Source organism: Dendrobates tinctorius, unplaced genomic scaffold, assembly GCF_039654945.1.
Source record: "Dendrobates tinctorius isolate UK_male_01 unplaced genomic scaffold, ASM3965494v1 ptg000071l, whole genome shotgun sequence".
In the NCBI taxonomy this organism is placed as follows: Eukaryota; Metazoa; Chordata; class Amphibia; order Anura; family Dendrobatidae; genus Dendrobates; species Dendrobates tinctorius.
In genome coordinates, this window is record NW_027361739.1 from 11,285,874 (window position 1) to 11,309,392 (window position 23,519).

At 47.1% G+C, this 23,519-nt stretch overlaps 1 protein-coding gene across 4 annotated transcripts in view; it reads left to right on the plus strand.

Annotated features, from left to right (window-relative positions):
* STRADA (STE20 related adaptor alpha) overlaps positions 1-23,047 on the plus strand; it is a 42,861-nt gene extending 19,814 nt beyond the window's left edge. For all 4 annotated transcript variants that reach the window (XM_073582397.1, XM_073582399.1, XM_073582398.1 and 1 more), the window contains 8 exons: positions 9,732-9,853; positions 12,035-12,143; positions 12,282-12,405; positions 14,400-14,571; positions 14,665-14,769; positions 15,221-15,453; positions 22,227-22,269; positions 22,359-23,047. In XM_073582397.1, coding sequence (XP_073438498.1) covers positions 9,732-9,853; positions 12,035-12,143; positions 12,282-12,405; positions 14,400-14,571; positions 14,665-14,769; positions 15,221-15,453; positions 22,227-22,269; positions 22,359-22,511 — 1,061 coding nt within the window. In that variant the 3' untranslated portion in view covers positions 22,512-23,047. The remainder of the gene's footprint in view (positions 1-9,731; positions 9,854-12,034; positions 12,144-12,281; positions 12,406-14,399; positions 14,572-14,664; positions 14,770-15,220; positions 15,454-22,226; positions 22,270-22,358) is intronic.
* The last annotated feature ends 472 nt before the right edge of the window (positions 23,048-23,519 follow it).

Below are 23,519 nucleotides of genomic sequence, written 5' to 3' on the forward strand. Positions count from 1 at the left end.
AGCCCGCAGAATAAGCGATATCCAGGCTTTATCTAGGTGTCCTCCTTATTTACAGTTCAAAGAGGATAGGGTAATACTTAGACCTGATCCAGCGTACTTGCCGAAGGTAGTGTCTAGTTTCCATAGGACACAGGAAATAGTTCTTCCATCCTTCCACCCTAATCCAACTAACGAGAAGGAAAAGAAACTACACACCCTGGATGTCAGGAGAGGCCTCATAGAATATCTGACAGTCACCGATCCCTGGAAGAAAGATAATGCCCTATTTATCTTTCATCAAAGCCCCAGGAAAGGTTGTAGAGCATCAAAAAATACACTAGCCAGATGGATTAGAGAGGCGATTTCAATAGCATACACCTCAAAGGGCAGGTCGCCACCCGGGAAGCTGAGGGCGCATTCCACCAGAGCCATGGCAACCTCATGGGCCGAAAGATCAGAAGTCTCCATTGACCAGATTTGTAAGGCGGCTACTTGGTCCTCTCCGAGCACCTTTTATAGTCATTATAGGCTAGACCTGGGTGCTTCCACAGACCTCTCTTTTGGTATAAGGGTGCTGCAGGCTGTAGTCCCTCCCTAAAGCTGATATTACTCTCTGTAAATCTCTCAGGTGGTGCTGTCATGGACGACCGAATAAAGTCTTAGTTACTCACCGGTTAACGGTATTTTTCGGAGTCCATGACAGCACCCGTATATTCCCTCCCTTATAGTTTGATTGGGGTGTGCACGTCTATTTCTTGTATATGCTCACTGGTGATAAAAGTTTATAATTGTAAAGAATACTGTACATAAATCATGCATTAACCTTGGAAGTCCTCTTGTGCTCTGTAACCCAACTGATGCGTGGGAGAGGTGCCACCCTTTTGTATCTGTAGGTTTCCTGTTCCTAAGGGGTGGATCCCCTCTCTCAGGTGGTGCTGTCATGGACTCCGAAAAATACCGTTAACCGGTGAGTAACTAAGACTTTTCATGACTATGAAAATTGTAGATTCACTCTGAAGGCATCAAAACTATGAATTAACACATGTGGAATTATATAATTAGCAAAAAAGTGTGAAACAACTGAAAATATGTCTTATATTCTATGTTCTTCAAAGTAGCCACCTTTGGCTTTGATTACTGCTTTGCACACTCTTGGCATTCTCTTGATGAGCTTCAAGAGGTAGTCACCGGAAATGGTCTTCCAACAGTCTTGAAGGAGTTCCCAGAGATGCTTAGCACTTGTTGGCCCTTTTGCCTTCACTCTGCGGTCCAGCTCACCCCAAACCATCTCGATTGGGTTCAGGTCTGGTGACTGTGGAGGCCAGGTCATCTGGCGTAGCACCCCATCACTTTCTGTCTTGGACATATAGCCCTTACACAGTCTAGAGGTGTTTGGAGTCATTGTCCTGTTGAAAAATAAATGATGGTCCAACTAAACGCAAACCGAATGGAATAGCATGCTGCTGCAAGATGCTGTGGTAGCCATGCTGGTTCAGTATGCCTTCAATTTTGAATAAATCCCCAACAGTGTCACCAGCAAAGCACCCCCACACCATCACACCTCCTCCTCCATGCTTCACGGTGGGAACCAGGCATGTAGAGTTCATCCGTTCACCTTTTCTGCGTCGCACAAAGACATGGTGGTTGGAACCAAAGATCTCAAATTTGGACTCCTCAGACCAAAGCACAGATTTCCACTGGTTTAATATTCAAACCTTGTGTTCTTTAGCCTGAACAAGTCTCTTCTGCTTGTTGCCTGTCCTTAGCAGTGGTTTCCTAGCAGCTATTTTACCATGAAGGCCTGCTGCACAAAGTCTCCTCTTAACAGTTGTTGTAGAGATATGTCTGCTGCTAGAACTCTGTGTGGTATTGACCTGGTCTCTAAACTGAGCTGCTGGTAACCTGCGATTTCTGAGGCTGGTGACTCGGATGAACTTATCCTCCGCAGCAGAGGTTACTCTTGGGCTTCCTTTCGTGGGGCGGTCCTCATGTGAGCCAGTTTCTTTGTAGCGCTTGATGGTTTTTGCCACTGCACTTGGGGACACTTTCAAAGTTTTCCCAATTTTTTGGAGTGACTGACCTTCATTTCTTAAAGTAATGGTGGCCACTTGTTTTTCTTTACTTAGCTGCTTTTTTCTTGCCATAATACAAATTCTAACAGTCTATTCAGTAGGACTATCACCTGTGTATCCACCAGACTTCTGCACAACACAACTGATGGTCCCAACCTCATTTATAAGGCAAGAAATCCCACTTATTAAACCTGACAGGACACACCTGTGAAGTGAAAATCATTTCCGGTGACTACCTCTTGAAGCTCATCAAGAGAATGCCAAGTGTGCAAAGCAGTAATCAAAGCAAAAGGTGGCTACTTTGAAGAACCTAGAATATACAGTAAGACATACAGTATTTTCAGTTGTTTCACACTTTTTTGTTAATTATATAATTCCACATGTGTTAATTCATAGTTTTGATGCCTTCAGAGTGAATCTACAATTTTCATTGTCATGAAAATAAAGAAAACTCTGTGAATGAGAAGGTGTGTCCAAACTTTTGGTCTGTACTGTATATATGAGTGTAGAGCCACATTCACTATAATATCCCACATCATCCCGTCAGCCAGAGCTACCGGACTACTACCCCTAATATCCCACATCGTCCCGTCAGTCAGAGCCACCGGACTACTATCCCTAATATCCCACATCATCCCATCAGTCTGGGGTCAGAACCAGAGCGCTGAGCGGAACGGTCCTAACTTCCATACCCGGGGATCCCTTTAAGAGAGGCCTGGCATCAGAACCAGAGCGCTGAGTGGAATTGCCCTACCTTCCATACCAATGATCCCGTTAAGAGAGACTGGGGTCAGAACCAGAGTGCTGAGTTGGTTTGCCCTGACTTGCATACCAATGATCACTTTAATAGAATCCTGGGGTCAGAACTACAGCGCTGAGTGGAACGGTCCTAACTTCCATACCGGGGGTCACTACCAGAGCATTTGAAGGCAATTGCCCTCATTTCCATACCGGGGATCCCTTTAAGAGAGCCTGGGGTCAGAACCAGAACGCTGGATGGATTTGCCCTAACTGCCATACCAATGATCCCTGTAAGAGACCCTGAGGTCAGAACCACAGCACTGAGTGGAAAGGTCCTAATTCCATACCGGGGATCCCTTTTAAGAGAGGCCAGGGATCAAAACCAAAGCGCTGGATGGAATTGCCCTAACTTCCATACCATTTGATCCCTTTAAGAGAGGCCTGGGGTCAGTATCAGAGCGCTGAGGGGTTTGCCCTAACATCCATACCGGAGATCCCTTTAAGAGGGAAGATGTGCTTATGGGATGGAGGATTCATTTCTGTCATGTGCTCTCTGCCCCTTTCTGGGGGGCAGACAATGGCTGGGAGCTTATGTTTCCGGGGATGCTAGATTTCTCCCACCTGGTCAGTGTCTGCAGAGGTGTTGTCAAGTGGAAAAACTGTTGCTCATAGCAACCAATCACTGCTCAGCTTCTTTTAAACAGCTCTGGTGAAATCAAAGATGCTTAGTGATTGGTTGCAAGGAAAACTGTTGCTCATAGCAGGCCCTGTGCCTTTGATTGTCTAACATCCCCTGGTGTGCTAGGCAATTGGTAATTTATTCCAAATCAGTTCCCACAATCCCTCTCACCTGATCCTCTACTCAGTCCTATATATTCAGATGCTGCCTAGGGGGGCACGTGTGCGGGTCAGGCACGTGTGTCCCTGCAGCATAAGTATCACTGCAGCAAAAGTATCGTGAAGATGTAGTTATTACTACGGCAGTTAGTCACAGCAGGAGTCAGGACCCCACACTATCTACCTGACTCTTTTGGGTATGTCTGCTGAGTAAGCCCTTCCTATTACTTGGACTTAGCTTTTCTTAACCTTTCTTATTTCTTCACCATGTTTACATATGCCCTCACAGTGTTTACTCCTTTAGTCCTCACTCTCCTTCGCTATCCCCAAACCCCAGCACCCTCTAACCAAATAATCATCTCCCCTTCCCTCTTTCCTCCCCACCTGACCTCTGCTGAATTGCTCCTCAACCTCAAATCTGTCCGAATGAAACATAAAACAAGCTGCCCACTCTCCTTCTCCCATCTGCTCTCCCTTTCTCTGCTGGCGACATATCTCCCAATCTTGGACCCCCACAGCTCATACCCCCCATTACTTCACCTTCCTACCGCTCCCTTTCTAATAAGAACTACCGCAGTCTTTCCAACTTAAAACCTGTGCCACTGACACCCAACCTGTCGGGAGCACTTTGGAATGCCCGCTTCATCTGCAATAATCTCCTTGTGATTCATGACCTCTTTCTCTCTCACAATCTTGCCTTCCTCGGCCTCACAGAAACATGGCTGACACACTCTGACACCGCCTCCCCTGCTGCGCTGTGTTACGGCGACCTCCACTTTACCCACACTCCTCGCCCTGGCAACAGACACGGTGGAGGAGTGGGTCTTCTCCCTTCTTTCAACTGCACCTTCAACCCAATCCTACCTCTTCCCTCCCTAATCCTCCCCTCTTTTGAAGTCCACTCTGTCCGCATCTACTCTCCCTCCAACCTCCAATTGGCCGTCATATACCGACCTCCAGGCCCGACCACTGCCTTCATTGACCAATTCTCTACCTGGCTTCTTCATTTTCTTTCAACTGACACCCCCACTATCATCATGGGTGACTTCAACATCCCCACTGATACCCTTCAGTCAGCAGCCTCCAATCTCCTGTCCCTTACTTCATCCTTTGGACTTACTCAGTGGTCCCTCCTCAGCCACCCACACAGACGGACACACATTAGACCTGGTCTTCACCCGTCTCTGCTCTCTTTCTAACTTCACCACCTCCCCTCTCCCTCTATCTGACCACCATCTACTCACTTTCTCATCCCTGTCCTCCTCACCTGGCACCCATGTCCAGCAATATGCGCACCCCCGCAGAAACCTTGCACACCTAGACACCCAGGCACTCTCTGACTCTATTCTACCACTGGCATCCATATCCTCACTCCATGACACAGATGATGACACTGCTTTCTACAATGCCACTCTCGCATCAGCTATTGACGCGGTTGCCCCTCTCGTTCATGGCAGAATGCGAAGTATCAACAGACAACCCTGGCACAATAACACCACTAAAAAGCTCCGGCAAGTGTACAGGATTGCAGAGCGGTGCTGGAAGAAAACAAATTCACAAGATGACTTCACCACATTCAAACAGGCAACACTCGATTTCAAATCTGCCCTCACCTCTGCTAAACAGGCCTACTTCACAACCCTCGTATCTTCCCTATCTTACAACCCCAAACAGTTATTCAAAACTTTTAACTCCCTTCTCCGCCCACCACTGCCTCCTCCAACCTCCCTCATCTCTGCCGAGGGCTTTGCCACACACTTCAAAAACAAGATTGACCAAACAAGGCAAGTCTTCATCACTCAACCACCACAACCCCTTTTTATACTAGACCAAAGCCCATAACCTCACTCTCCAACATCACTGAAGGGGAGCTTAATCGTCTCTTCTCCAAATCGCACCTCACAACCTGTGCACTCGACCCCATCCCATCCCACCTCCTCTCCAAGCTCACCACCACACTTATCCCATCCCTAACCCACCTCTTCAACCTATCACTAACGTCCGGTACCTTCCCTTCTGCTCTCAAACATGCCACAATCACGCCTATCCTTAAAAAGCCAACCCTCGACCCATCCGCTATGTCCAGCTATCGCCCAATATCGTTGCTCCCATTCGCTTCCAAACTCCTGGAACAGCACGTCAACGCTGAACTTTCCTCCCACCTATTATCTAACTTGCTCTTTGACAATCTACAATCTGGTTTCTACCCCCATCACTCCACTTAGACAGCCCTAACCAAAATTACTAACGACCTACTTACAGCCAAATCAAATGGACAATACTCTATACTCCTGCTTCTAGACCTGTCCTTTGCATTCGACACAGTTGGCCACTGCCTCCTACTACAGATACTCTCCTCCTTCGGCATCAAAGGCCTTGCCCTATACTGGATCTCCTCATACCTTTCCAACCGCACATTCAGCGTCTCCCACTCCCATACCACCTCCTCATCTCACCCTCTCTCTGTTGGAGTCCCCCAAGGCTCTGTTTTAGGACCCCTACTCTTCTCAATCTATACACTTGGTCTGGGGCAACTCATAAAGTCCCACGGATTCCACTACCACCTTTATGCTGATGACACTCAGATCTACCTCTCTGGCCCAGACGTCCCCTCTCTGCTGTCCAGAATCCCAGAGTGTCTATCAGCCATATCCTCCTTCTTCTCTAGTTTCCTCAAGCTCAAAGTGGACAAATCTGAACTCATGATCTTTCCTCCATCTCAGATCTTCCTTACCCGACCTAGCTATAACAATTAATGACATCACATTTTCCCCAGTACCGGAAGTCCGCTGCCTCAGAGTAACCTTTGACTCTGCCCTGTCCTTCAAACCACACATCCAAGCTCTTTCTACCTCCTGTCGCCTCCAGCTCAAAAATATTTCCAGAATCCGTCCTTTCCTCAACCCTCAATCTACAAAAATGCTTGTGCATGCCCTCATCATCTCCCGCCTCGACTACTGCAACATCCTTTTCTGTGGTCTCCCTGCTAACACCCTCACACCTCTCCAGTCCATCCTTAACTCTGCCGCCCGACTAATTCATCTCTCTCCTCGCTACTCCTCCGCTTCTCCCCTCTGCAAATCTCTTCACTGTCTCTCATTTCCTCAGCGTATCCAGTTCAAATTACTAATACTGTCCTACAAGGCCATCTATAACCTGTCTCCCCCACATGTCTCTGAACTAATCTCCCGATACCTTCCCTCACGTAATCTCCGGTCCTCCCAAGACCTCCTTCTCTCCTCCACACTTATTCGCTCCTCACCCAACCGCCTCCAAGACTTCTCCCGAAAAGCCCCTATTCTCTGGAATTCTTTGCCCCAACAAGTCTGACTATCAACCACAGACGGAACCTGAAAACCCACCTCTTCAAGAAAGCCTACAGCCTGCAATGACCTCGCTACCTCCTTCTCTCTCACCACTACCGGTGATATCACCTCAACCAACACCGGAACTGCTGCATCCCACCATCCTGTAGCATTTCAGCCCGAAAGAGCAGGGTCCTCTCCCCTCTGTATCAGACTGTCATTGTTAGTTTGTTTACTGTAAATGATATCTGTAATTTGTATGCAACTCCTTCTCATGTATAGCACCATGGAATCAATGGTGCTATATAAATAAATAATAATAATCATAGCAACCAATCACAGCTCAGCTTCTTTTAAACAGCTCTGGTGAAATGAAAGGTGCTTCGTGATTGGTTGGTGATACACACATACATTCAAATATATATATATATATTTGAATGTATGTGTGTATCACCAACCAATCACGAAGCACCTTTCATTTCACCAGAGCTGTTTAAAAGAAGCTGAGCTGTGATTGGTTGCTATGATTATTATTTATTTATATAGCAATATATATATATATATAATATATATATATAATAGAGAGAGAGAGATAGATAAGGAAATGTACAGTGGACTGTAGTACTATAATATTGCCGTGTATTGCATACTGGTCAGGTGATCTCAGGTTGTATGGATCCCAAAATTATACCAATTAAAACTACATCCTGTCTGAACAATATTTCTTCTTTTGCTAGTTATTTTTTTTAAAGCCGTAAAAAAGATAGTGTGTGTGTTTATACAGGGGGTACAGAAAGTATTCAGACCCCTTTTAAATTTTTCACTCTTTGTTTCATTGCAGCAATTTGGTAAATTCAATAAAGTTCATTTTTTTTCTCATTAATGTACACTGTGCACCCCATCTTGACTGAAAAACAAAACAGAAATGTAGAAATTTTTGCAAATTTATTAAAAAAGAAAAACTGAAATATCACATGGTCATAAGTATTCAGACCCTTTGCTCAGACACTCATATTTAAGTTACATGCTGTCCATTTCCTTGTGATCCTCCTTGAGATGGCTCTACTCCTTCATTGGAGTCCAGCTGTGTTTAATTAAACTGATAGGACTTGATTTGTAAAGGCACACACCTGTCTATATAAGACTTCACAGCTCACAGTGCATGTCAGACTAAATGAGAATCATGAGGTCAAAGGAACTGGCCAAGGAGCTCAGCGACTGAATTGTGGTAAGGCACAGATCTGGCCAAGGTTACAAAAGAATTGCTGCTGTACTCAAGGTTCCTAAGAGCACAATGGCCTCCATAATCCTTAAATGGCAGAAGTTTGGGACCACCAGAAGTCTTCCTAGACCTGGCCGTCCAGCCAAACTGATCATTCATGAGAGAAGAGCCTTGGTGAGAGAGGTAAAGAATAACCCCAAGATCACTGTGGCTGAGCTCCACAGATGCAGTAGGGAAATGGGAGAAAGTTCCACAAAGTCAACTATCACTGCAACCCTCCACCAGTCGGGACTTTATGGCAGAGTGGCCTGACGGAAGCCTCTCCTCAGTGCCAGACATATCAAAGCCCGCATAGAGTTTGCTAAAAAAAAACACATGAAGGACTCCCAGACTAAGAAAGAAGATTCTCTTCTCTGATGAGACGACGATAAAACTTTTTGGTGATAATTCTAAGCGGTATGTATGGAGAAAACCAGGCCCAATACAATCCCAACAGTGCAACATAGTGGTGACAGCATCATGCTATGGGGGTGTTTTTCAGCTGCAGGGACAGGACGACTGTTTGCAATTGAAGGAAACATGAAAGTGGCCAAGTACAGAGAGATCCTGGATGAAAACCTCTTCCAGAGTGCTCTGGACCTCAGACTTGACCGAAGGTTCATCTTCTAACAAGACAATGACCCTAAGCTAAAATAATAAAGGAGTGGCTTCAGAACAACTTTGTGACCATTCCTGACTGGTCCAGCCAGAGCCGTCACCTCAACCCAATTGAGCATCTCTGGAGAGACCTGAAAATGGCTGTTCACCATCCAACCTGACGGAAGTGGAGAGGATCTGCAAGGAATAATGGCAGAGGATCCCCAACTGCAGGTGTGAAAAACTTGTTGCATCATTCCCAAGAAGACTCATGGGTGTACTAGCTCAAAAGGGTGCTTCTACTCAATACTGAGCAAAGGGTCTGAATACTTATGACCATGTGATATTTCAGATTTTCGTTTTTATTAAATTTGCAAAAACTTCTACATTTCTGTTTTTTTTCCAGTCAAGATGGGGTGCAGAGTGTACATTAATGAGGAAATAAAAATGAACTTCTTGAATTTACCAAATGGCTGCAATGAAACGAAGAGTGAAAAATTTAAAGGGGTCTGAATACTTTCTGTACACATTAAAATATGTGTGTATGTGTGTGTGTATATATATATAATATACAATTAATATGTAATCATATGGGTTTGCCATATCTGTACTGACACACAGAATATAGTTATCAGGTCATTATTAAAAATAAAAGATCCTTAGAAATTATCAGCAGACCTGCAGCTATAACAAACTGATTCTATGTATTTTTGTAGGAAAATGTCAAGGACTAGATATAATTAATGCATGTAATATGTATTTTCCTCTAAAAACGAGAGGCATGCAATCTCATACGAAGAATGTTTGGGCATATGGGAATCCCCACAAATCCCGTGTATATGAGATGTGAATGGTGTGGAGAACTGCTTTAATTCTATAAAAATGCTGGAGCCTCTTACTTGAATTACTGTATTGGAAATTTTTAAAAAAAATTTCTAGGAAAAGGATTTGAGGACCTGATGACTGTCAACTTAGCGCGTTATAAGCCGTCCGGGGAGTACGTTTGTATCAGAAGGATTAATATGGAGTCCTGCACAAATGACATGGTTGCATTCCTGCAGGTAAGGTGAACATACATAGGTGCAAGTAACAGGCAGTGTCATGATGTCAGGTGATTCGCAGTTGAATAATTAGGTTGTGCAATTGCATAGAGTATTTCAGCAGATAAATATTGACCGAGTGTCATGCGTGAGTAGTCACGGGTGGGGTTGCATGTGACATCGGAACAGTTTTAGGAATCGTGGAAAAAAAGGAATGGAGAATGTGAGGTCACATAGAACAGTGATGTGAGTCTCAGCTTTATGACTGAACTAGCTGAAGAGCCCGGCGATGCCTGGGCATAGTAACCAACTGTGGGTAGTTATAACAAATTATTATATTATATATTATATTGCACATAAAAACCATGCATCTAATCCTATCCTGTGTGATACTGACTGCTGAGCCGTGTATCTAATCCTATCCTGTGTGATACTGACTGCTGAGCTGTGCATCTAATCCTATCCTGTGTGATACTGACTGCTGAGCCGTGTATCTAATCCTATCCTGTGTGATACTGACTGCTGAGCTGTGCATCTAATCCTATCCTGTGTGATACTGACTGCTGAGCCGTGTATCTAATCCTATCCTGTGTGATACTGACTACTGAGCCATGTATCTAATCCTATTCTGTGTGATACTGTGTGAAGAGCTGTGTATCTAATCCTATCGTGTGATACTGTGTGCTGAGCCGTGTATCTAATCCTATCCTGTGTGATACTGTGTGCTGAGCTGCGTATCTAATCCTATCCTGTGTGATACTGTCTGCTGAGCTGCGTATCTAATCCTATCCTGTGTGATACTGTCTGCTGAGCCGTGTAACTATTCCTCCCCTGTGTGGTACCGCCTGCTGAGCTGCGTATCTAAACCTCTCCTGTGTGATACTGACTGCTGAGCTGTGTATCTAATCCTATCCTGTGTGATACTGCCTGCTGAGCTGTGTATCTAATCCTATCCTGTGTGATACTGTCTGCTGAGCTGTGTATCTAATCCTATCCTGTGTGATACTGTGTGCTGAGCTGTGTATCTAATCCTATTCTGTGTGATACTGTGTGCTGAGCTGTGTATCTAATCCTATCCTGTGTGATACTGACTGCTGAGCTGTGTATCTAATCCTATCCTGTGTGATACTGCCTGCTGAGCTGTGTATCTAATCCTATCCTGTGTGATACTGACTGCTGAGCTGTGTATCTAATCCTATTCTGTGTGATACTGCCTGCTGAGCTGTGTATCTAATCCTATCCTGTGTGATACTGACTGCTGAGCCGTGTATCTAATCCTATCCTGTGTGATACTGGGCTTCCCCTGCAGTCCGTGTCAGAGGGTGAGAAAACTGTTGCTGATAGCAACCAATCACAGCTCATTTTTCATCTTTTAAACAGCTCTGGGACAGCGTGGCGAGTTTTGAGTGGCGACTTTTGTGTTTCGACTTTTATGTGGCGAGGTTGGTGTATGTGTGGTGAAATGTGTGCTGAGGGTGGTATATGTGTTGAAGCACGTGGTAGTGTTTGGGCACATTTTGTGTGTGTGTTCATATCCCCGTGTGTGGTGAGTATCCCATGTCAGGGCCCCACCTTAGCAACTGTACGGTATATACTCTTTGGCGCCATTGCTTTCATTCTTTAGGTCCCCCTTGTTCACATCTGGCAGCTGTCAATTTGCCTCCAACACTTTTCCTTTCACTTTTTCCCCATTATGTAGATAGGGGCAAAATTGTTTGGTGAATTGGAACGTGCGGGGTTAAAATTTCACCTCACAACATAGCCTATGACGCTCTCAGGGTCCAGACGTGTGACTGTGCAAAATTTTGTGGCTGTAGCTACGACGGTGCAGATGCCAATACATACATACACCTTTTCCCCATTATGTAGATAGGGGCAAAATTGTTTGGTGAATTGGAACGCGCGGGGTTAAAATTTCACTTCACAACATAGCCTATGACACTCTCGGGGTCCAGACGTGTGCAAAATTTTGTGGCTGTAGCTGCGACGGTGCGGATGCCAATCCCCGACATACATACACACACATACATGCATACATACATACATGCATACATACATACATGCATACATACATACATACATACATGCATACATGCATACATGCATACATACATACAATGAGCTTTATATATTAGATATCATAAGCCTATAACCGAGGATCACCCCAAGCGTTCTCATTCCATTAATCCTGTTTCTTCTTAGACTGAACTTCATGTGTCCAAGCTGTTCAATCACCCCAACATCCTCCCGTACAGAGCCACGTTCATTGCTGATAATGAGCTGTGGGTAGTCACCCCATTTATGGCTTATGGTGAGTAGAATGGGGGACACCGGGCTCATGAAAAACAGGACATTGCAAGAGGGTTGTCCACTTGGGATATGTGCCCTCTATGCTCATTGAGGGTACATTGCTGTCTCCTGACTATGCTTGCTTTGCTTTTTCTTACAGGATCGGCCAAAGATCTCATCTGCACACACTTCACAGATGGCATGAGTGAGCTGGCAATCGCTTACATCCTGCTGGGAGTGCTGAAATCCCTGGATTACATTCATCACATGGGATATGTGCACAGGTGATTCCATTCAACCTTCACTTACCGCTTCAGTTGCCTATTCCTTTCTTCTAAGGTTTTACATGTTCTCAAAAATGTAGATAGCTGCATCTACATTTCCTGCAGAAATGATCACCAAGCTTCTCACATAACAGATTGCTTTAGCCATGCACTAATGCATCTTTCTACCAGTATTCTGGTATTCAAAGAGCTTGAATGGTTACCATGTTGGATGTTGCCTAGCTTTTTCAGATGTACAGTGGGGCAAAAAAGTATTTAGTCAGTCAGCAATAGTGCAAGTTCCACCACTTAAAAAGATGAGAGGCGTCTGTAATTTACATCATAGGTAGACCTCAACTATGGGAGACAAACTGAGAAAAAAAAATCCAGAAAATCACATTGTCTGTTTTTTTTTCATTTTATTTGCATATTATGGTGGAAAATAAGTATTTGGTCAGAAACAAAATTTCATCTCAATACTTTGTGATATATCCTTTGTTGGCAATGACAGAGGTCAAACGTTTTCTGTAAGTCTTCACAAGGTTGCCACACACTTTTGTTGGTATGTTGGCCCATTCCTCCATGCAGATCTCCTCTAGAGCAGTGATGTTTTTGGCTTTTCGCTTGGCAACACGGACTTTCAACTCCCTCCAAAGGTTTTCTATAGGGTTGAGATCTGGAGACTGGCTAGGCCACTCCAGGACCTTGAAATGCTTCTTACGAAGCCACTCCTTTGTTGCCCTGGCGGTGTGCTTTGGATCATTGTCATGTTGAAAGACCCAGCCATGTTTCATCTTCAATGCCCTTGCTGATGGAAGGAGGTTTGCACTCAAAATCTCACGATACATGGCCCCATTCATTCTTTCATGTACCCGGATCAGTCGTCCTGGCCCCTTTGCAGAGAAACAGCCCCAATGCATGATGTTTCCACCACCATGCTTTACAGTAGGTATGGTGTTTGATGGATGCAACTCAGTATTCTTTTTCCTCCAAACACGACAAGTTGTGTTTCTACCAAACAGTTCCAGTTTGGTTTCATCAGACCATAGGACATTCTCCCAAAACTCCTCTGGATCATCCAAATGCTCTCTAGCAAACTTCAGATGGGCCCGGACATGTACAGGCTTAAGCAGTGGGACACGTCTGGCACTGCAGGATCTGAGTCCATGGTGGCGTAGTGTGTTACTTATGGTAGGCCTTGTTACATTGGTCCCAGCTCTCTGCAGTTCATTCACTAGGTCCCCCCCGCGTGGTTCTTGGATTTTTGCTCACCGTTCTTGTGATCATTCTGACCCCACGGGGTGGGATTTTGCGTGGAGCACCAGATCGAGGGAGATTATCAGTGGTCTTGTATGTCTTCCATTTTCTAATTATTGCTCCCACAGTTGATTTCTTCACTCCAAGCTGGTTGGCTATTGCAGATTCAGTCTTCCCAGCCTGGTGCAGGACTACAATTTTGTTTCTGGTGTCCTTTGACAGCTCTTTGGTCTTCACCATAGTGGAGTTTGGAGTCAGACTGTTTGAGGGTGTGCACAGGTGTCTTTTTATACTGATAACAAGTTTAAACAGGTGACATTACGACAGGTAATGAGTGGAGGAAAGAGGAGACTCTTAAAGAAGAAGTTACAGGTCTGTGAGAGCCAGAAATCTTGATTGCTTGTTTCTGACCAAATACTTATTTTCCACCATAATATGCAAATAAAATGAAAAAAAACAGACAATGTGATTTTCTGGATTTTTTTTTCTCAGTTTGTCTCCCATAGTTGAGGTCTACCTATGATGTAAATTACAGACGCCTCTCATCTTTTTAAGTGGTGGAACTTGCACTATTGCTGACTGACTAAATACTTTTTTGCCCCACTGTACATGTCGGAACTGCTTCTGGCTGCCCTGGACATGTTGGCTCTCCAATGTCTGCTCTCATAAGCAAGCTGTAATGGATCCTCCATGAGTGCAGTGGTTATCTCAAGTTGATCGGCCTGCGGTTAATTCAGTTTTGATCCTCTTCCCCTTAGGAGCGTGAAGGCCAGTCACATCCTGATCTCGGTGGACGGTAAAGTTTATCTTTCTGGTCTGCGCAGCATTCTTAGTATGATAAACCATGGACAGCGTCTTAAAGTCGTCCATGACTTCCCCAAGCACAGCTCCAGGGTCCTCCCATGGCTTAGCCCAGAGGTCTTGCAGCAGGTAAGAGAATGGTGGCATTTATAAGTTTATCTAATTCTCTGTTAGTTGTGCATTAATATCCCTGGATTTTTGCTATTCTTTTATTTTCCTTAGAACTTGCAGGGATATGATGCCAAGTCTGATATCTATAGTGTCGGGATCACAGCATGTGAATTGGCTAATGGTCACGTGCCATTCAAGGACATGCCAGCAACACAGGTAAGGTGTAGGGCTTGAGCTGCATTACTTTGTACTATGTTCAGCGGTAAACGAGCATACTTGCTAGTCGGCGGTCGGTTAGTTGCCTGCTTAGACAGGCTGACCCGAATCAGATATATTCTAATTGATCTGTAATGGATCACTCAGTGAGTATAGGCTGCCATAGTTCTTGACTGTGTGTCCTATTTATAGAGGAAGATGTGCTGTAGAGAACGATGACCTCTTGTGCAGCTGAAAAGATCATTTCACCGACGAACAAGCGTTTTATCATTTGTCATGTGATCGGCAGCCTGTTTAGACTGCATAATCATTTGGAAATAAGTGTTCCTTGGAAAACTTGTTCCAAATATTCATGCTGTGTAAATGGACCATCAGAGATTGATGTGATTGTTTGGCATTGAGATAGCCTGCTTTTAATGTTTCAGTAACGTCTCCTTCCGCTTTTCTCTAGATGCTCTTGGAGAAGTTGAATGGCACCGTGCCCTGCCTGCTGGACACAGCTACAATCCCTGCCTCTGAACTCACCATGATGACCTCTCGCTCAGGAGCTGACTCTGGCATCGGCGAGGGGACCTCCTGTCGTCCTTCCAACGGGGAGCCGAGCATGCACCCATACAATCGCAGCTTCTCTCCTCATTTTCACAACTTGGTGGAGCTGTGTCTGCAGAGGAACCCTGAACTTAGGTGAGCAGGGTCGGCCGGAATAGGTATAACTACGTTTACATGCAGATAAGTCGTAGGTTCACTAAGAATTAGATTCCATGTGTGAATCTAATGACAAAAGCAAAGGTAATAGTCTGACCTAGGGGAATTTCCAGTACGTTGTTATATACTGTAAAGCAGGAGGAGCTTAGTAGATCAACGTCTGCTTCTCTGGGAAAAGAACTTTGACTTATTTTATAAAGCAAAAAATAGTGTCATGTCTTTTAAATGATAAAAAGAAATGAAATTGCCAAAAATTAAAAATGGCTGCCTCATCAAAGGGTTAAGCATGCATGCTACAGCTTCATTCAGATTTACTCTGTTGCCTCATTGGGGGACACAGAACCATGGGTGTTATGCTGCTGTCCACTAGGAGGCGACACTATGCATAATCTGAAAAAGATTAACTATGGCTTCTCCTCTGCAGTATACACCCCTGGACGGCGTCAGCCTTCTCCAGTTTTTGCTTAGTGTCGCATAGGAGGCTCACCTAAGATTTTTTTTTTCCTTTTTTCACTCCGTTTTTTCGACGGGATTACAGATGAAGAAAAGTGGGTTTCTTGTGAGACTCCCGGCATGGCTCCTTCCTCGGTCCCCTATTATGGGGTGCCCGGTTGAAGTCGAGATGGTTATTCCCCATGCCGCTCCTTCCCCAGTCCCTCGGGTGCTGGTTCGAAGTCGAGAGCCCCCCTCCTTCCCCAGTTCCTTTTGGGTTCTGGGTCGAGGATGAAGCCCCCCCTGATGGTGACAGCAGCACCCTCCCTAATCCCCCTCGGGAGGCATTAGGTTGAGACGCCTCAGGTAGGGTCTCTACAGGCAGCACTCTGCAGCTCCCAGTATTGAGCCAGCACACTGCAGCTGCATCCAGGGACCCCAGCACAGCTGCGGGCTCCTGTCGGGGCCGGGGGGGTTGCAGGCAGGCATGGCACATTAGAGACACAGGGCTCCCTGCGCCCCTGTCTCTGCGGCAGCACCAGCTCTATAGTGCTTCAGGGGGACCCCTCACAGGGCCCTCCTTCCGCTTATAACCCCACCGCTATCCTGCCTTTCAATCCGGGGGGTCCGGTTCAGATCCGATCCCCTCCGGGACTTCCGCGCCGGCCTGGAGCCTTCCTGGGCATCAGGCACCTAATTTAGGCCGCGGCTTCGGCCTAGCTGACGCCGCCGCCTCATCTCTGCCCCCCGGATGACAAATATGACACTCTGCAGTGTCATAGAGGGGGCGGATCGAAGCAGAAAGGGCACGTTTCCACACAGCTCTGCACGCTTTTTTTCAGCTCTCCGCCCCCTTCTTCTCCTTCCTCCTTTTCTCGGCGGCCATTTCTGCTGCAGGACAGAGAGCTCAGCAGGACGCCAGTCTCCGGGGGGCACAGGACTGTGGATCTTTGGCGCTGGACCTAGGGGCAAACTGGTGGGGTAAGATCACAGCTGGGTTTTTTACTCAGCTGTGAAGTCCATATTCCCCATAAGACTCCCTTATAGATTTCCTCTGCATAGCCAGCCCTTCTGCAGTCTTGCACTATGCCGGGCTCAAGGTCCAAGAGAACCCGGCAGGATTATTTTTATGCATTCTGCACAGCCTGCAAAACCAATCTACCCAGTGGCAGCACGTACCCGCACTGCCGGGCCTGTATTCAGAATATTGGGTCAGAACCCCAAGAAGCCCCTACCAATGCCTCGGTATCGGCTACCACGCCAGAATGGGCTACCCAGATGTCACAATCTATGACGCAGTCTATAGATAACCTAACCTCCGCATTGCTTCAGGCTCTGCAGGGTCATACCTCGGCTATGAACGTTACCCAGCAAAGGGAGAGCGCGACTTAGGGACATGCTGTTCCTGACGCACCCAGACGCAAGCGGACCCACAGGTCGCGTTCATCTGCGTCATCCCATAGCACACGGTCATCTCCCTCGAGGGAGAGACACCGTAGTTCCAGGTCACCTAGACTGTCCCCTACCAGGGACAGACAACGCGGATCTCCACAGCGATCCCCGACCACAGAATATCTCCACCCCGGTTCACCCACCAGGGGACGCCTCAGCGAAACACAAGATTCGGAAGGCATCTGTGACTCCGACTCAGACAACGAGACAGAGGGGTCCCTGATACCAATTCCCCCTAGCAATACAGCGCTAGTCGAGGACGTAATCTCTTCCATTCATCGGGTGCTGGATATTTCTGATCCGCCCCCAGAAGCGCCAGAACAGAAGATTTCCTTTGAAGGTGTTCTGAAACCGCCTAAGGTCTTCTCTAATCACCAAGAATTTAAGGCGATCCTTAACAAGCAGTTGTCACAACCTGAGAAAAAATTCACCAATCGCAAATATTTGGAGGCAAGGTATCCCTTCCCGCAGAAGGACACCAAGGAATGGACAGATCCACCCGAAGTGGACCCCCCAGTCTCTAGACTAGCAGCACAGACCCTGCTCTCATTGCCGGATAGCTCAAACTTCAGGGACGCAGCAGACCGGCAGGTTGAACGCATGGCTCGTTCAATTTTTGAGGCTGCAGGGGCCTCCCTGGCTCCCGCGTTCGCTTCATTCTGGCTTGGGCCAAAAAATTACAAGCCGGCCTCCAAGCATCAACCCCTGAGCTGTCGGACCAAGCGGTTCAAATAGCAGTGCTAGCAGATTACATGCTTCATGCAGCTCTGGATTCTGCAAGGGGTGTAGCGGGGATAGCATCCAACGCCATCACGATTCGGCGTATCCTCTGGCTGCGGGAATGGAGAGCGGACGCGGCCTCAAAGAAATCCCTCACGCACCTCCCGTACCTCAGTGGGCGACTTTTCAGTGAAAAGTTGGACGCAATGATATCCAACGCCACCGGGGTTGAGTACCTTTCTCCCCCAACTAAAGCCTAAACGCACTTATAAAAGGCGTAACCAAACACGATTCCGATCCTTTCGGAATTCTTCGGGCTGGTCCGCCTCGCGTCCAGCACAAAATCGTAACCGTTCCCCACGCAGGGACAACTCACGGCCGCCGCAAAGGCTGGACAAGACCTGGCAGTCAAAAGCAGGCCAGTCCAACCCCAAAGGAGGGAAACCTCAGACTTTCTCCTCATCAAGACTCACTAACTCCGGAAGACACCCCACCCGTAGGCGGACGACTTTTGCTCTTTCAGCAAGTCTGGCTGCCTATTACAGAAGACAGGTGGGTCAGGGAAATAGTTTCTTCCGAATACAAGATAGAGTTCACTTCCAACCCACCGAACTGGTTCTTCCTCTCTGTTCCCACAAACCCGCCAGCCAAGGCTCGTGCCTTTCACCAAGCGGTTTCTTCCCTTCTCCAAGCAGAAGTCATAGTACCGGTTCCCGCGGCCAAGCATTTCCGAGGGTTCTACTCCAATCTATTCGTAGTCCCCAAGAAAAGAGGCAGCATACGGCCCATATTGGACCTAAAACAACTCAATACGTACAGGGTCGTAATTTTCGCATGGAGTCCCTTCAGTCCATCATTACGTCCATGGAGCAGGGAGAATATCTCGCCTCCATAGACATACAAGACGCATACCTGCATATACCGATTGCTCCCGCCCATCAAAGATTTCTCGGGTTCGCAATCAACCAGGACCACTACCAGTTCGTGGCTCTCCCGTTCCGACTCGCCACGGCTCCAAGAACGTTTACCAAGATCATGGCAGCCACCATGGATGTTCTACACTCCAGAGGCATAGTAGTCGTTCCATACCTGGACGATCTCCTCATCAAGTCGCCTGGGCCTACAAAAGTCATCGACTACCCCGAATTAGTCTCTGACCTTCCTGGGGATGCTATTCGACACCTCCAGGGGTCTGGTGCTCCTTCCCAAGGACAAGGCACTGGCTCTCCGCCTAGGAGTTCGCATCCTCCTCCGCAGCCCCCCCCTCAATCTTTCCGGTTTGCCATGAGAGTCCTCGGCAGGATGGCGGCAGCAATGGAAGCAGTCTCATTTGCCCAGTTTCACCTCAGGCCTCTCCAACTAGCCATTCTCAGGTCCTGGGACAGGAACCCTTTTTCCCTCGACAGGCAGTTCCGACTAACATCGTCAACCAGGAGGTCCCTGCACTCGTGGCTCAAGCCAATCTCGCTTGCAACGGGGAAATCCTTTCTCACAGGTCAATGGAAGGTCCTGACCACCGACGCGAGCCTGACAGGTTGGGGTGCGGTGCACCTACATCACAGGGCAAGTGGTCACCAGTGGAAGCGAACATGCCTATCAATATCCTGGAAATTCGGGCCATCTTCCTGGCGTCGAGAGCCTTTCGTCACTTACTGGCAGCCTCTCATATAGAGTACAGTCGGACAATGCCACGGCAGTGGCATATGTGAACCACCAAGGTGGGACCCGCAGTACCCAGGCGATGAAAGAGGTGACACATATCCTCCACTGAGCGGAAGACATGGGGTCGGTACTCTGCGGTCCACATCCTGGGTGTGGACAAATGGGAAGCCGACTTCGTCAGCAGACAAGGAATGGACTCGGGAGAGTGGTCTCTCCACCCCAAAATTTTTCGCCAGATCTGCCACCGCTGGGGGACCCCGGACGTGGACCTCATGGCATCCCATCTCAATGCCAAGGTCTCCCAAGTTCATGGCCAGAACACACGATCCGCGGTCGCTCGGAGCAGATGCCCTGGTTCAGGACTGGACCCAGTCCCAGCTTCTGTACATCTTTCCACCTCTCCCCCTCATATCCAGAGTGGGTGAGGAAGATCAAACAAAAGGGAGTTCCAACCATCCTAATCGCCCCGGACTGGCCCAGACGTACATGGTACGCCGACATCGTACAACTTGCAACAGACGCCCCCTGGCGTCTCCCCGACCGTCCCGATCTTCTGTCACAAGGCCCGTTCTACCACCAGAACTCGGGCTCTCAATTTGACGGCGTAGCCCTTGAGACCTGGGTTCTAACCCAGGCAGGGCTTTCACCAGATGTCATAAGAACCATGATTAGGGCGCGGAAGCCAGCCTCCGCCAAGATTTATTACCGTACTTGGAGAGCCTTCTTTACCTGGTGCGAATCTCGCAGCCAGAGCCCACTTCCTTATTCCCTTCCCAAAGTACTTGGTTTTCTCCAATCGGGTCTGGACGCCAAGCTGTCCCTCGGCACGCTTAAGGGCCAGGTGTTAGCGCTCTCAGTGCTTTTTCAGAGACACATTGCTAAAAGGCCGCAAGTAAGGACCTCTCTTCAGGGGGTTTCCCGATTGGTTCCCCCCTACAGACGTCCACTGGAAACGTGGGACCTCAACCTGGTCCTGACAGCATTGCAGGGACCACCTTTCGAACCCCTTAAGGAAATTCCACTCCGCCTTCTATCCCAGAAGGTGGTCTTTGTGGTGGCAATTACTTCACTACGCAGGGTGTCTGAACTGTCAGCACGCTCCTGCAGACGGCCCTTCCTGGCTTATCACCAGGACAAGGTGGTTCTCCGTACGGTCCCATCCTTCCTTACGAAGGTTGTGTCCAACTTCCACCTCAATGAGGAAATTTCTCTGCCATCCCTTTGCCCGGTTCCGGTTCATAGAGTGGAGAAGGCTCTGCATACGCATGACCTCGTCAGGGCATTCCGTATAAACGTGTCTAGGACTGCGCTCTTCCGGAGGTCTGATTCCCTTTTCCTTCTTCTGGAAGGTGTCTGTCAGGGTCTGCCGGCTTCCAAAGCTACCCTTGCCAGGTGGATCAAATCCACCATACAAGAGGCTTACCGCCTTAAAAATTCTCCTCTTCCGGCCGGTATTACGGCACACTCTACACGGGCGGTAGGGGCCTCCTGGGCCATTTGGCACAAGTGTGTAAGGCGGCCACTTGGACTAGTCTACACACATTTACGAAACACAAGAGAGTCCATACCCAGTCTTCAGCGGACGCGAGCCTGGGTAGACTGGTTCTGCAGGCGGCGGTGCCCCAACTTTAGGGACCTGTCTGCACAGTATTCGTCCATTGCTTCCCACCCAGGGACTGCTTTGGGACGTCCCATGGTTCTGTGTCCCCCAATGAGGCGACAGAGTAAAGGAGATTTTTGTGTACTCACCGTAAAATCTCTTTCTCTTAGCCTCTAATTGGGGGACACCGCTCCCATCCTGTTGCCCTTACGGGCTGTTGTTACGGTTGAGTTCTCATATTGTTCTTTGAGCTGGTACATGGTAGCCTTATTACAGGCATAGTTATGTTATTTCTGTTAACATCCTCCTAATGCTTTTGCACAAAACTGGAGACGGCTGACGCTGTCCAGGGGTTTATACTGCAGAGGAGGAGCCATAGTTAATCTTTTTCAGATTATGCATAGTGTCGCCTCCTAGTGGACAGCAGCATAACACCCATGGTTCTGTGTCCCCCAATTAGAGGCTAAGAGAAAAAGATTTTACGGTGAGTACACAAAAATCTCCTTTTTTGGGAATGTGGAAACAGCTCACCAATGAGAAGCTAGGGTTATTGGTTCTAGTGATCAGTGGGCTATTAGGACTCAGACCCCAACTAATGTTAATCATCTATCCCATGGATATATGTGGTTGGATTACCTATTTATAATCGTTACTCACTTAGAGCTTAAGTGTCCAGTGGGCGGATCTACTTGACTGAAAGCTCAGCATGCATATTCTCAAAGGGAAAGCTGTCAGTCACTTAGTAGGACTGCCCACTGGACTTGTTTGCCTTGAGTTTGCAAGGATTTAAAGGGCCAGCAATGATGTTTGATACAATTATAGGAAGATGGGGTTACATTTTGGCTTCTTATTTGTGATGTCATGAGCTTTTCTTTCTCCATTGTAGGCCGAATGCTGGTACGCTGCTCAATCATTCCTTTTTCAAACAGGTAATCATCTTGCTCTACTTATTCCTTCATACAAGAGATCGTCAAAGGCAATATGATATATGTAATGTAACATTTCCATTCTCTCCTAGATAAAGCGCAGAGCGTCCGAAGCCCTCCCTGAGCTGCTCCGTCCTGTGTCGCCCATTACCAACTTTGAAGGAGCCAGGACTTCGGGACCCCAGGGCGTAACAGAATTGGTGTCTGATCTGGAGTATTTGGATATGGACGATTGGGACTTTTAAAGCAAAAAAGAGGAGGGACTGGTTAGGAAATGGGGAGGACAGAAATCCTGTTAATGTTTACAAAGCATGGGCCCTATTGGGGGCTCTCACTAATTGTAGGTGCATGAGGAAACCTACCACCAAAAAGAAAGTGTAGATGCTGACACTGGTGTTAGCGACATTCTCCTCTCGCTTTGTATGTTTTTTTGTATGGAGGCACGCACACCATCATGGAACTCTGTCCTATCAGTGCTTAGTAACCTGGTCGGCACTGTATGGATCTAACACATCACTGTTCATTTACCTGACAGGATCCAGACACTCTTTTCTAGAACCACCATTATGGACATTATGGGCTCAGGTGTCACCTGTTAGTAAATCCGCCAGAAAGGCCTTCGCCTTGCTGGTAAGCTCCTGTAATGTCTGTCTCCACAATTTTCTTATATATAACCATTTAGTCTTACTATAGCACTTCAAATAAGGAGCAGTAATACCAGTGTCGTTTTTAAGGTGATATGCATGTGATTTTTAATAAACTTTTATAGCTCACCCAGAAATTATCAGTAGGTTGAAATCACTGACGTTATGTCTCTACCTTGGAGATTAACACCATGCAGTTTCTGGGATAAGGGGTATAATAGTGAATTAGCCTCTGCTGCCATAGTGCCTTGCTCCACACAGCCGCTGGAGTCCAGGTCTCGGAGATGTAGTATTGCCCAGTGAAACTTTCTGCCATTGGTGTATTAGGGAATATGCCTAATTACTACTGTTACCCACATGTGGAAATAGAGATAGTGCCCGCCCGGCACTGTCAGCAGACCAGTAGTGTTTGCATCTCATTTATTGGAAAACTCTTCGTATTCATTTCTATGAGAATTCCATTGGAGTTTTTTGAACATTTTTTTCCCTTAAAGGGAACCTGTCAGCAGGATTGTGCACAGAAACCTACAGACAGTGTCAGGTTGGCGCCGCTATACTGATTAAAATGATACCTGGGTGATGAAATTCATCTTGTGGGTGTTATTTAAC